Below are 13446 nucleotides of genomic sequence, written 5' to 3' on the forward strand. Positions count from 1 at the left end.
GGAGTTAGAGCCGAAAACGCCTTAAACTTAGTAGAATAAGAGCGTTCCGAGGGCGAAAATTCAAAACTACCCCCGAATCACCATGTGGTTGTCACAGACAACTTCCCCATGAAAATTAGGACCTGTGACAACAGATGGAATGTAATTCGGACCTGTAGGCTTGGAGTTAGACCCAAAAAGGCCATAAACTTAGTCGAAAAATGGCGTTTCGGGATCGAAAACTCAAAACAGCCCCCGAACCACAGTATGGCTATCACGGATAGCTTCCCCGTGACAAATAGGACTTGTGAAAAAACCAAAAAAATTTCGGACCCGTAGGTTGGGAGTTAGAGCCGAAAATGCCATACACTTAGTCGAAAAAAGCGTAACACTTAGTTTAAAAAGTGACAACCTTATGAAAATAACATCCATATATTCTAATAATTGCCGTTGTATATTTATAGGATGAAGAAATTATATAATAGATTGTTTCTGCAGTTGGTTGGAATAAATATTGCATGACACACACACATACACACACACACATATATATATATATATATGTGTTTTTATTTCGAAGAAGACATTTCTAGATTGTTCTACCTTAAATGCATATCAGAACATGTTCCCTATGGCTAACTGTATTGATATTTTGTAACCAATTCTAATATTATTTTTTTTATTTTTTATTTTTTTATTTTTCTGTAAATAGCTTTGTTGCATGGACTTGTGGATAATCCATTTTGGTGTATGGAGAAGAAATTTTAGTTTTGTATAGAACTAATATAATACTTTTGTTGTCCCCGACTTTTGTGCAGTTCACTATTACTGATACAGATAACTTTTGGCAGCCAACAAATAATTACTGGCGTGGTACATAGATCACCTTCTGTTATCGTACATATATATGACCTTTTGTCATGGTCTATAAATGTACTTTTGTTGTGGTACATACATCACCTTTTGTTGTGGTACAGATTACGATGGTAATTTGTACCATGCCAAATGGTCATTTCACATGGTAGTAAATGTATTTTTTTTGTATATAGAGAGCTTTTATTTTTGTATGATTCTATATTTTGTATGAAATTATTATTTTAGTTTGGACAATAGTTGGTTTGTATGGACTTTGACACTTAAAGTTATTTATTTTTTGTATACAGATGTAGATTGTGGAATGATTGATAGTATATGTATCATTTTGTTTATATACGTATTACAGGTTGCATGAAATATAGACAGGTTGTGGAGAAATTATAATTTTGCGATAAAACATAATATCATGTTTTTAGCGACTAAACAATTACTAGTTAAAAAGAAATTGAAAAAATAGTTTGGGCGACTAAAAGTTTTGTAGCAAAAAGCAAACATTTGGGGACTAAAAGTTTTGCAACCAAAAGAAAATCAAACATTTGTCGACTAAAATATTTCGTAGCTAAAAATCAAAGCTGAAGAATAAAAACACTTTTGCCGACTAAAAATTTAGTAGCAAAAAGTGTGGGAGTTTAGGAAACCAAATGTTTAGTAGCCAAAACAATAACTATTTGCCGATTAAAATTTTAGTAGTAAAAAATGTGGGACTTTAGGCCACTAAATCTTTAGTAGCCAAAAAAATTTGACTTTAGGCGACTAAAATTTTAGTAGCCAAAACACAAGCATTCACTTTAGGCGACTAATATATTTGGTAGCTAAAAACTTTTTCCACGACTAAATGTTTAGTCGTTAACAATAACTGAGGCTTTTGGTGAAAAAAAAATTGGTCGCCGAAAATGTGCTATTTAATTTTATTTCCAACCTTTTGGCGACTAAAAATTTAGTCGGCAATTGAATACATTTGGCGACTGAAATAATTTTAGTCGCCAATTAGCTTTCCCAACAATTCTTCCATGACTAATGCTGCAACCAAATAATTTAGTCGCTAAAGCCCTTTGGCGACTAAAAAATTGACTTTTGGTGACTAAAAATTTAGTCGCAAAAAGTGAAAATTCGTGTACTGACCATTGCCAAGGGCTCCAGGAAGCAAGCAATTTTTGATTGTTGCAATAGATTATTTTACAAAATGGATTGAGGCAGAATCACTAGCACATATCCATGACGTCGATGTTAAACGTTTTGTATGGAAAAACATTATAACCCAATTTGGTATACCCAGATCACTTATATCCTATAATGGCACCCAATTCGATTGTGGCATCTATCGGGAGCTGTGCAACATGTATGGCATCTGACCTTACTTTTCCTCACCAGCTTACCCGAAAGTAATGGCCAGGCTGAGGCCTTTAATATCCTGGACAGAATCAATAAGTGGTTGGAGAAGGCCAAGGGCAAGTGGGTTGAAGAGCTGCCCAGTGTATTGTGTGCTCATCGTACCACTCCAAAGCGGTCTACTGAAGAAACCCCATTCATCTTGTGTTTTAGGACAGAAGCCATCATCCTTCTTGAAATCGACCTGCCCACTCTGAGATCAAAGGCGTTTGACACGAGATGGAACGACATGATGTTGGCTCTAGACCTGAATTTGATAGAGGAACGCCGAGATCGAGCTCTTGTGCACATGGCACGATATTAGCAGCAACTTGCCAGATCATATAACCAGCGCGTGCAGCTGCGCCATTACGCCTGCAGCTGCGCCATTACGCCCCTGGAGAATTGGTCCTTAAGAAAGTGCTTGTTGTTGCAAAAAACTCAACGAACGGAAAACGAGGCTTTAATTGGAACGGTCCCTATCAGATTGATTCGATTGCCGGTGCAGGTGCATATCGGTTTTCAGACATGACCGGTAGAAAATTGCCCCAACCCTGGAATTTGATGCATTTGCATAAGTTTTATCATTAAATCACTTGAAGATTATATTTGTTTGTTTTTGATTTGCTGATATGTAACCGTATGTTCATCTATATAATCAGTGATTCAATGTGCCTTTTTCGTTTTATTTTGAATAGTCGACCGGTCGAACAAGACTCCGAATTCGGAGTGCCCTTCGTGATCGGCACGATTGGTCGAACAAGCCTCCGAATTTGGAGCGCCCTTCGTGCTTAATCACGTTTGGCCTTTATAAAGACTCTGAATTTGAAGCGCCCTTCGTGTTCGACACGATTGGCCAAACAAGCCTCCGAATTTGGAGCGCCCTTAGTGCTTAATTACGTTTGGCCTTTACAAAGACTCTAAATTCGGAACGCCCTTTGTGATCGGCACGATTGGCCGAAAAAGCCTCCAAATTTTGAGCGCCCTTCGTGCTTAGTCATGTTTGGCCTTTACAAAGACTCTGAATTCAGAGCGCCCTTTGTGATTGGTACGATTGGTCGAAAAAGCCTCCGAATTCGGAGCGCCCTTCGTGCTTAATCACGTTTGGCCTTTAAAAAGATTCCAAATTTGAAGCACCCTTCGTGCTTAATCATGTTTGGCCTCTATAAAGACTTCGAATTCGGAGCGTCCTTCATGCTCGACACGATTGGCAGAACAAGCCTCCGAATTCGGAGCGCTCTTCGTACTTAATCACGATTGGCCTTTACAAAGACTCCGAATTCGGAGAGCCTTTTGTGATCGGCATGATTGGCCGAACAAGCCTCCGAATTCGGAGCACCCACTGCAAGGATAGACAAATTTCCTAAATTGGCAGATCTGTGCAACGGACTTGCATAGGTCAATACACAAACGGTTCTAAACATGCATCATTAAGATAAATGCAATAAAGATTCATACATCTTCATAAACATGCAGTTTGAACAAAGCTAGCAACAATGCTGATCAAACAAACAATAATTTTATTTCAAGAAACAATACATGGCTTTTTGTTATAAATTCATGGTCCCTACTAAAATAAAAATTACAATACATGGTGTTTTGATTATTTAGGCCTCCTTCGGGTCGGCACCTTCTTCTTCATCATTTGTCTTCTCGACGTCATAAGCCTCGAAGGGAACCTTGTAATTTTGGTATAATGGAGACGCCGAGTTCATACCAGTGGCTTATAAAGCCTTAATCCATTCGTGCTTAAAGCTACGGTTCTCGCATTGGAAAATATCATCTGTCAACTTTTCCCTGGTCTTCTTAATGCTGATTTTTTTTTTCCCATCAAAGAAGCCTTCTTCATAAGCCCGCGTTCTTATCGCCTCTTTTGCGAACATGCTTGCCGTATCTCCGATTGGTTATAGCGTGATCTATTAGGCATTGGTTCACTTTTTCTAAAACGACTGGGTTCGTTGTGCCTGCTGACTATGACTTGGTGGCCCTAGTTTTTCGCACTTCATTCTTGGCCTCTCCATACAGCGCTCCAAGTTCCGAATATGCCCATCTTTTTGTTCAATTTCTCTCTGCGTGGCGCGAAGGCGCATGCCAATCTCATATGAGCTATAAAGTCCACTAACCACCCCATGGACGTCTTCTCTGAAGATTTCGTAATCATCCCATCCGATCATTGATTGTTGCACTTTGGGTGGAAAATTTTGTCGAGTAAACTCCACTGCTAGGTTCGGATCACGGATAATTGAATCAGCCTCGGTCATTGGTTTGTTCCCAATAAAGCCTGAAAAACTTAGAGGGCAAGGTGGTCTGTTCAGTTCGTTTCTTGCTGAGGCCTGTGCACCCCCTGCTCTTGTGCTCCCTCGTTGTTGTACCCATCTCCTAGGCTATTTCTTGCCCCCTTTTGGAGACCTGCTTCGACGTCAGGGGGATCAATGTCTTCCTCGCTCCTCCGACGTCATATTTCCTATTCGTGAGGACTTGTCACCAGCTTCACGGTTTATTTCTTTATCCAGTTCTACTAAAGTTTTCCCTTTCTTTACTGTTGAAAAACAGTCTGCTAGACATATAAGCTTGCTCAAGTCGATACAATGCTCTCTTACTTTTTCTTTTTTTCTCTTGTACACTCTGTTCACTGATGCGCTCTCTAGCAAGTCTGGGCAATGTCTATTTAAAGAGGCCTAAGCCCTATAAAAACTTGGCTATCCCATTTTATTAATTACGGGTGCCATAATTATGAAGCGCTTGCGCCCGCCACTGCCTCTTTATCTATTCGGCGGTTAACTGGGGCAAGGATAAATTTATGAATCTATTCGGCCTACGTATATTTGGCCGAACTCAGGCACTGCCCTACCTGACCAAATTCGGTTGGTTTGTTTCTTTTACCTATTCGGCGGTTACGCTAAGCGATTAACTGAGGCAAGGGCAGATTTATGAATCTATTCGGCCTACACATATTTGGCTGAATTTAGACACTACCTCACCTGACTATATTCAGTTGCTTTGTTTCATTTACCTATTTGGCGGTTACGCTAAGTGATCAACTGGGGCAAGGGTAGATTTATGAATTTATTCGGCCTACACATATTTGGCTGAATTCAGACACTGCCCCACCTGACCACATTCAGTTGCTTTGTTTCTTTTACATATTCGACTGTTACGCTATCTGGTCAGATTTATGAATCTATTCTGCTTAAACATATTTGGCCAAATTAACATTGCCCCACTTGACCACATTGTGAATTCAACTTGACTATATTATAAGTTCTTTTCCATTTTTATTTTGGTATCTGGCATTAGTTATGCGGCACATTTTTGTTCAAAGACATTTTCATACACAAAACGGCTATTTTCATTGATAAACTGCCCAAGTACATTCGTCACTTTATACATGAACATAGCCCTAATACAAAGCTAAACAAAACAGAAAATAAAGCAAACAAAACAAAAACTATGTAATTCAAGTTCGTTTGACATTGGCCGATCAAAAGTCTACGTCTTAAGGATCCAACTCTAACAGTTCGACTTCCAACTGCTTGTAGGGAATGGGTTGATCAAGAGTCACCTTGGTGGCAACCAAAGCCTTAAGCCAGCCATGCTTGAAGCCTCGATTTTCAAACTTCAAGGCTTCGTCTGCATATAGTTCTTTGGCCGCAAGCTCTCCGGCATCAAAAGCCTTGGCCGCATTCGCCTCAGCGAGTTTCCTCGCCCTCTTCTCCTCCTCAAGTTTGGCCTTTAGCTTTGCGATCTCCTCTTTGGCCGACTTAAGGGAGTGGTCTATCATATTTCCCCTCTCTTCAGCGGCCCTATGAAGCAAGTTGGCGTGCTAAGCTTTGTTTTCCTCAGTAGAGGCTTTCGTTCGCTCTTCTTCAACCTTTGTGGCTTCGACCTCCACCCTCGTCGTCGCCGTTACTAAGTCAACTACAGCTACTATGGCTTTGCTTTTTTCCTCCTCAAGCTGGTTTTCAAGAATGCCAAGTCGTTCCACGATGTTGTAGTGATGGCGGTTGATCTCGGCAATCCTTCCCGTTACCTAACAAAGATAACAAAACAAAGGCATGATTAGTCAGCATGAGAAATGAAAGGATTTATATTCTAAAATGTACTTACCAATATTGCTGACTCTGCCACTAATGCATTTGAAATCACGTCCGGTTCGGCACAGAATGCAGCCTTGTCTGCGGGGAAGGAAATCGCTAACGCCATACTTAAGGCTAGAACCGGATCTTTGATGGCCGACCCGCTGGCAGGAACTGACGAACCCCTCATCCGTGGTTAAATGATGAAAGTGTCGGAGGAATCATACGACATAACTACTCTTGGACGTTTATCAACCGGCGCCTCCAATAACTCAGCAATGGCCTCGATAGGGCGTTTCTGCCATCTTTGATCAGCACTTGAGATTTCAGTTTGCTACTCCTGCTACTTTTCAGGAATTGAGTCGACCATTACCATCTCACAGACTGTTTCTTCTGATGCAACCTCTGGGGGAGGAGTTTCTTAGCTCACCCCAGCACCACCTGCCTTTCTCCTTGCCACCATTTTTCGGCATTTCTTCTCCTGGAAAATTGGGAAAGGGATTCTCCACCCATTTCCTCGACCTCATACTCAGCCCCAAGTAAATCGTCCAAATCGTTGCAAATATTGTCCTCTGGAGTAACTGAATTTACTAGGCCTGAAGTGGAAGGATGATGGATATGATCAGCGCTGATACGCTTAAAAGCTAATTTGAGCTCTTGGTTAATTTTTTGCTATCTTTCACGGCTCCCTGATAGTGCTTCTTTGCCGACTTGTTCGCCGACGTCGGGTTCGTCGGCGTCAGAACGTTCAACACTAATATCCCTTAAACTCTTGTAAGTGGGAATAGGAGTGCTGTGAGTTGTCGTTCACCTCTCGGCACAAGGATGTTGTCTGAAGCCGAAAAGGTGGCGTAGGTTGGGTCATACCTCAGCAGAATGTGCGTGGCCCGCCCTTGTCCTTGAAGATTCGCACATCCTTTATAATTAAAGATTGCCTTCACTTGGCTGAGAACGGCTTCGTCTGCTGACGTTAGCACTTTTTTAAATCGCTATATGCATGGCGCAAAAAGAATTATCAATATATAGAATTTAAGCAAGAATCCATCTAAAACGAAGACAACAATTGTAGTCGGCCACCTGGCTCACCTTTTTGCCTTGGCATTGGGTCCAGGCGATCTTATCCCTCGCCAAATTCTCAATTGCTTCGGACAACGACCATGACATCATCAACTATTTTACCAGAGCTGGAAAGCATAGTCACCAAGTGGTGATTTACGTCCTTGGCTCTCAGGAAATAACAGCCTTGTCGACCAGTTGACTTTGCCATAACGTAACAGTGCCAAATAGTTGGGATTCCTAGGTTAAGTCTCAGTCAGTGGTTCAATTCTACTATACCCATAATTATTTGGTAGAAGTTCACATTCGGTTGGGAAGGGATTAATCCCCAATAATGTAAAACGGTCCTAAGAAGAGGATGAAGGGGGAAACAAACCCCACCCTCAGCGATTGACAGAAAAGAGAAGCTAATGGTGTTCGTATTAGCCTTCTCCATATCAACTACATTGTCTGCAACAAATGATAATTGGATGTCGTCTGGGATTGAAAAATAATGACGGAATGCTGTGACTCGCTCCTCAGAGAGGAGATCTTTCAAATGCTTTGCCATTAATGACGGAAAAAAAACAAAATGTATGCTAAATAAGACACATGGACTGGCATGAACGCAAAGGAAAAGAAGAGGGAACTTACAGGTCAAAGAAGAAGATGAATAGTGGCAAGCGGAATCAAAATTGCAGAAGTCTTGAAGAAGAAAGGTTGATGTGAAGAATACCAAAAGAAGGAACGAAGAGCCTTTCGATTCAAAGCATACAGGGTGATAGTTTTCAAATCGCATTAAATGAGTGTCAGATATGAAGGGGCAGGAAGTTGTAATGATTTCACATCTCGTCGGTTCTGATGAATCAGTACTAAAAGGAGCGCGTCCGCCGTATTTCCAACTTTCGAGGGTTTTCTACTCTAAAACGGCCGAATAGTGTGCACTATTTCAACCAAACATGCCGATTGAAAGGATCAATTCGAATGCTGGGGGGGCAATTGTGAGGGGCCCAAAATTGAATGAGCCATAGACAAGTCGGCTCAAACTAGGCTTTGCCCTCAAGTTGAGCCAAGTACATTTGAAGAGGGTCGAATACAAGACGGCCTATGACAGACATTTGAAAGCCCCAACCGAGTATGACCTAGCTTAAGGGCCGAGTTGTCCAAGTAACTTATACGACGTATGGGGAGCCCAAGTGTGAGGAGAGAATGTCCTGAGTGGACCCCTAGAGAACAATATAAAAGAAGGAGCCTCATACGAAGTAACGGTATGTAAAAAAATAGTAAATAACTTATAAGTAAAGCAAATACTAAAGCGAAAGACTAACTTGCTTGTCGGAGTGTTAATTCCGGCACCTCCGACCGAAGTGTTTGTTTATCTTTCAGGTATCATTTCAAGGATCAAAAAGGTCTGTCTGGATAAGAGAGTATTTCCAAATTCCTTTCACCACACTTTTAACCTCTTTGCTAAAAAAAGATTTCAAGAACAATGTATTAAAATTAAAAATTATACGTAGTAATGCTTTGAGAAGTTAGTAAAAAGTTAATTTTTTGACTTTTTCGTGACTTTTTGACTTTTTTGTGTTTAAAAAATAGAAAGATGATATGACCTAAAAGCTAAAAAGCCTTTTTTTCTATGTTGCTAAAACTCCTCTATGGAATTTTACTAACTTAGATTATAGATATGATAATGTTAATTAATTGAAGTTAATAATTTATTTTATATATATATATATTATAAATATAATATATGTTAAAACGATCGATTTGGATTTAATTCAATACACAAAGTATTTGAATCGATACCAAATTAAAAAACAGCACAAACTGATTCATATTAAAAAAACAGACCAAATATAACCGTTTCAATCAAATTCAGGGCTCGTTTGGCAATGACTTTTTTAGTTGATTTTTTGCTTTTTTTAAACTTTTTTAATCTGAGACTTTTTTATTTGTTTAATTTTCTTATTTGGCTTTTTTGATTTTGGAATGACAAACTTTTTTTTGTTGACTTTTTAATTTTTTTAAATTTTTTTTGGGCCCATGTATAATTATTTAACCCAAAATGTTTACCAAACCGGGGCTTAATCGAGTTAGTCCCTTGCGTATAATTATGAAAACGAAAGCCCCACGAACCCGGACTGGAGGGATCCATCCAGGTCCGTAATACGAAAGCAATTTTGGCCTAGCTGAGAGCATAGTGCAACTCATTCTGGATCAACTGGTTGTACAGTGCCTCTGTTAAAGCCGGGATTGCACTCGCAGTAGAATCACCCAACAAACCCATTTCCTGCAAGGCGGATTCCAGTTGACGGAGAGAGAAGAGAGAGAGAGAGAGAGAGAGAGAGCTCAATCCATGGACCAAAGCAAATGAGAAGTTCCCTTTTCATCCATTTATATCTGGTAACATTCACATCTTTACCCAGATTCTTAATTGTGTTCTGTTGTTGGAGTTTCAATTATTGAATTCATTTGACACAACAGCAATTGTGTACATTGTTCCCGGTTTGAATGTGTTTTTTTTATGTTCTTGGGTATGGTGTGAAAAGGGTAATTGACAATACAGTGGAGGGGATTTGGGTATGTACCAAATGGGGGTGTCATCATGTGCTCCTGTTAGCATATGAACTTCATTTTTGGCCTACCCAACTGGGTTTCTCAAGGGATATTTTGGCAGAACCATGTGGACTTGTTCATGCACTCCATGTGTTTGTTAATTGTTTTGAAAGAGACCCATTTCTTGTTATGTGCCTTGAATAGGCTTTTGGATTGTTGGGAAGAGGATTTACTTGTCAAAGGGAAGCCTTTAATTGCATTTTTCTATGATCTGTCATGCTTTATCTTAGTTTTCTATTTCAATACAGTGGTGGTGTGCTACGGAGATGATGGCCTTGTTCAGATTAGGGAATACCTAACTACTTGTCTATACCTTACTACCTATCTGTGTGTCATAATTGATTCAAGTTAATTGGATATTTTTACTTTGGAATCAGTAGAACCCATCTATTATTTGGTATGTAATAGGAGTCGTAAGACCATGTGTTGTTGACTATTTACACTCCTTCTGGATTGTGGGATGAGACAATAAAAGAAATGATTGTGCTTATCATATTTATATGATTAAAAAAGCAATGTATGTGATATATAACAATATGGGTGAGATTTCTTTTTCTTCCTATTTTAATGCATAATCTCGGTATTATGAAAAATACACGATTAATCAGTTTGTTTCTCATCAAATCTCACCATTTTTTATGAGAAATGAAACCATGAAACAAGAGAGTTTTCTTTCTCTCCATTTCTCATTATTCCCACTTGACTTGTGAACCAAACTTGAGAAAAGAGTTATCTTTCTCTTTATTTCTTATCATTTCTCGTCAAATCATTCGATCCAATTGGACAGTCTCCAAACTTGCAAAATAAGTCAGTATTTTGGACCAAGTTTTATTCAGTCCACTCAGGTCTCTCATTTTCTTTCCATGTTATGCAATTTTAATTAGATTTATGTCCTCTTGCAAAACATCCAGTTTATTTTGGCCAACTTCTTCTAACATGATTGAATGTCAACTCTTAGCATTTTCTAGATTACTCTACAGTAATGTTACGTATTTAGCTTTGAAATCATATTCATTCATGTTTTGTGTTAATGTTCACTTTACAGGTGCCATAACGCATAAAAGTAATATGCCATTGATGATCAGTGCTTAATGGAGTCTCCTGTGAGTTTTATTATTTGCGTAGCCGTCTTTTTAGTTTCTTACGCCCCACACAGTTGTTAATAACTTTATGAGAACAGTATGGCATCTGAAGAACGTGGTTTTCATAGCTTTGCACTGCTGCATGTTTGCTACTTTTCAGCATCAAACCATAAATTTCAGAATCACACCTAAATCGGTTTTAGGGGCATAATGGAGCCTCAGATTGATCTGTATGAACTGATGGACTTTGTCTTATGAGTCTAAGTAAGAAATAAGCCTCAAAATAATAATAATAATAATAATAATAATAATAATAATAATAATAATAATAATAATAACATTCTAAAAGGGTTATAGTTTTTTTCCTGAATTTTACCTAGAAACTGCTTAGCATGTTTTCCATGTTTCTATTTCTTTACATTTCAGGACAACAAAACAAGGGTCCCATGCAGGATTGGAGATCGATCAACCAGTGATGTTGTTGTAAGATTACGAACTCAAGAAGGCCGAGATGATTGGGTATACTGTCATTCCCATGTCCTTACAAAGAACAGCAAGTATTTTGCTGACCGTTTATCTGAGAATTGGCCTACCTGCCAGATTCTTGATTCACGCAACTGTGTTGAAGTTTACTGTCAAGAAACTGACATGGACTACCATATTAGTGTCTTACGCCTATTATATGCTACTATGGATGGTCCAATGACTGACATGTGTCATGGTGTTAGAAATGCTCTTGGCACTCTTCGGGTGGCCAATGAGCTTGGATGCCCACAAATAATTGCTGCTTGTGTGGAATACTTGGAAGCTGTCCCTTGGGAAGAAGCCGAGGAGGAGGAGATTCTAAGAGTCATACCAGGCATGGGATCACAAGCAGAACTAATCCTTGCCCGTCTCCAACCAGTTAATGTAGCAGCTATTGTCAGGATTTTCGTCTCAGCCTTACGTTTTGCAACATCGTCCCCCTCTTCATCCATGTTTGATTTAAAGACCTCAGCTCAAGAGCAGCTCGAGTACATGCTTACTGAAGATGATGATGCCCCTTTACTAACAGCTGATGATGAGATAAAATCAGAAGTAAGAGAATGTGTGAGGAACCTGTTAGCCAGATTTAACAATCTATTAGAATCTTTGCAATGTGAGTCCGACCAAGTTTCTGCAGTATGGAAAATGGCGTCATTCCAATCCTATTTAACAGACTTGTCATGGGCTTGTCAGATATTGACCAAATTGGATATAATGAGAGAAATTGTTGTAAGTTGGATGGAGGCATCAGAAAGTGTAGTGAAGGTTGTTGAGCAAGCTAGTCCGGCAAAGACAAAATTGAAGGTTATTGAGCTCACAGCAAAGATTTTAGAGGCGATGGGGTATGGTACTGTAATTTTGTCCACTGCAAAACGCCTTAACATGGTGAAGGTCTGGCTTCCGTTTGTGAGGGTAATGAGGCCTTTGATTGATTCTGCCTCGGCTGATCATGGGGATGGTCTAGAACTTAAAGTGGATGGTGAGTTATGGCAATCCTTGGAGTCGGCATTCGTTTCAATCATTCTTGCATTGCCATCTGGGGACCAGGCAGAGATTTTGACCGAGTGGTTGGAAAATAAGCATATTCACTACCCGGACCTGACGGAGGCATTTGAGGTGTGGTGTTACAGGTCCAAGGTTGCCAAGAGAAGACTAGCATTATTGGGGGCAGCCAAGGTATGACCAAAATCCTATTACCCTTTTCTCCGCTGTTTTTTTGCCCGCTAATTGCACTGGAAAGTGACCAGAGCGCGGCTTAGAACTGCAAATAGTGCAGAAGATGTAGCATCTAAATCAGTGACTTGTACTTTATTCTCATTCTTCCAGAATGACAATGGTAGTACTGAGGCCCTTGTAAATCAATTGATGCTATGTCTTGCCCAATTGTATATTTTTTTATAGCTATCTTAGAGCGATCCAGACAAAGTTACATGGATGTATCATCTGCTGGAACATAACATGAAGATTCTAAATTTGTATAATTTAAATTTTGTCATCTGAACAGATGGATCTTTTTTGAGTTGAGCCATATGTTTTAGTGAACTTGTAGCTCTCTCTAATGTTTTAATTCTAGTTCAATCCTTGGGTTGAGAACACTACACACACACACACACACACACACACACTATATTATAAAAAGAGCAATTTAGTTGGTGTGAACCAAAAATGAAATTGGGTAATGCTTTTTTCTATTATTTTGTTTGGCGGCCTCAAGACCTGGGTGTGGTAGAGCACAGCTTACTAGGGAATAGTTACAGTTGGTGAAGATTATTATAGTGTTTAAAGTACCCTGGAATCATACAAATGCAGATATTATGTGAACTCTATGCTAAAATTTAGAAACCAATAGATTGAGGAGCACAGAACTATCACAATCGGCATCATTAAGG

General features: G+C 39.5%; 1 protein-coding gene across 2 annotated transcripts; it reads left to right on the top strand.

The window, feature by feature from the left end:
* Positions 1–9408: 9408 nt before the first annotated feature.
* Positions 9409–13099, top strand: LOC114279487 (BTB/POZ domain-containing protein). Of its 2 annotated transcripts, XM_028221735.2 has the most exons (3): positions 9409–9737; positions 10996–11053; positions 11459–13099. In XM_028221735.2, exons 2-3 carry the CDS (start codon positions 11042–11044, stop codon positions 12737–12739), a joined length of 1293 nt encoding a protein of 430 aa, XP_028077536.1. In that variant the 5' UTR covers positions 9409–9737; positions 10996–11041; the 3' UTR covers positions 12740–13099. The 2 variants fall into 2 exon arrangements, with proteins under 2 accessions (XP_028077536.1, XP_028077535.1); XM_028221734.2 differs by lacking the exon at positions 10996–11053 and having other exon boundaries at positions 9421–9737.
* The last annotated feature ends 347 nt before the right edge of the window (positions 13100–13446 follow it).

Source organism: Camellia sinensis, chromosome 12 (genome assembly GCF_055761805.1).
Source record: "Camellia sinensis isolate YWXY chromosome 12, ASM5576180v1, whole genome shotgun sequence".
NCBI classification, from domain to species: domain Eukaryota; kingdom Viridiplantae; phylum Streptophyta; class Magnoliopsida; order Ericales; family Theaceae; genus Camellia; species Camellia sinensis.

Excerpts from the sequence above, each read along its gene's own strand:
- LOC114279487 (XM_028221734.2), top strand. The coding sequence starts at position 9,705 with ATGAGAAGTTCCCTTTTCATCCATTTATATCTG. Across the intron at positions 9,738-11,458 it reads TTTTCATCCATTTATATCTG|GACAACAAAACAAGGGTCCC; the intron begins GTAACATTCACA and ends TTTACATTTCAG.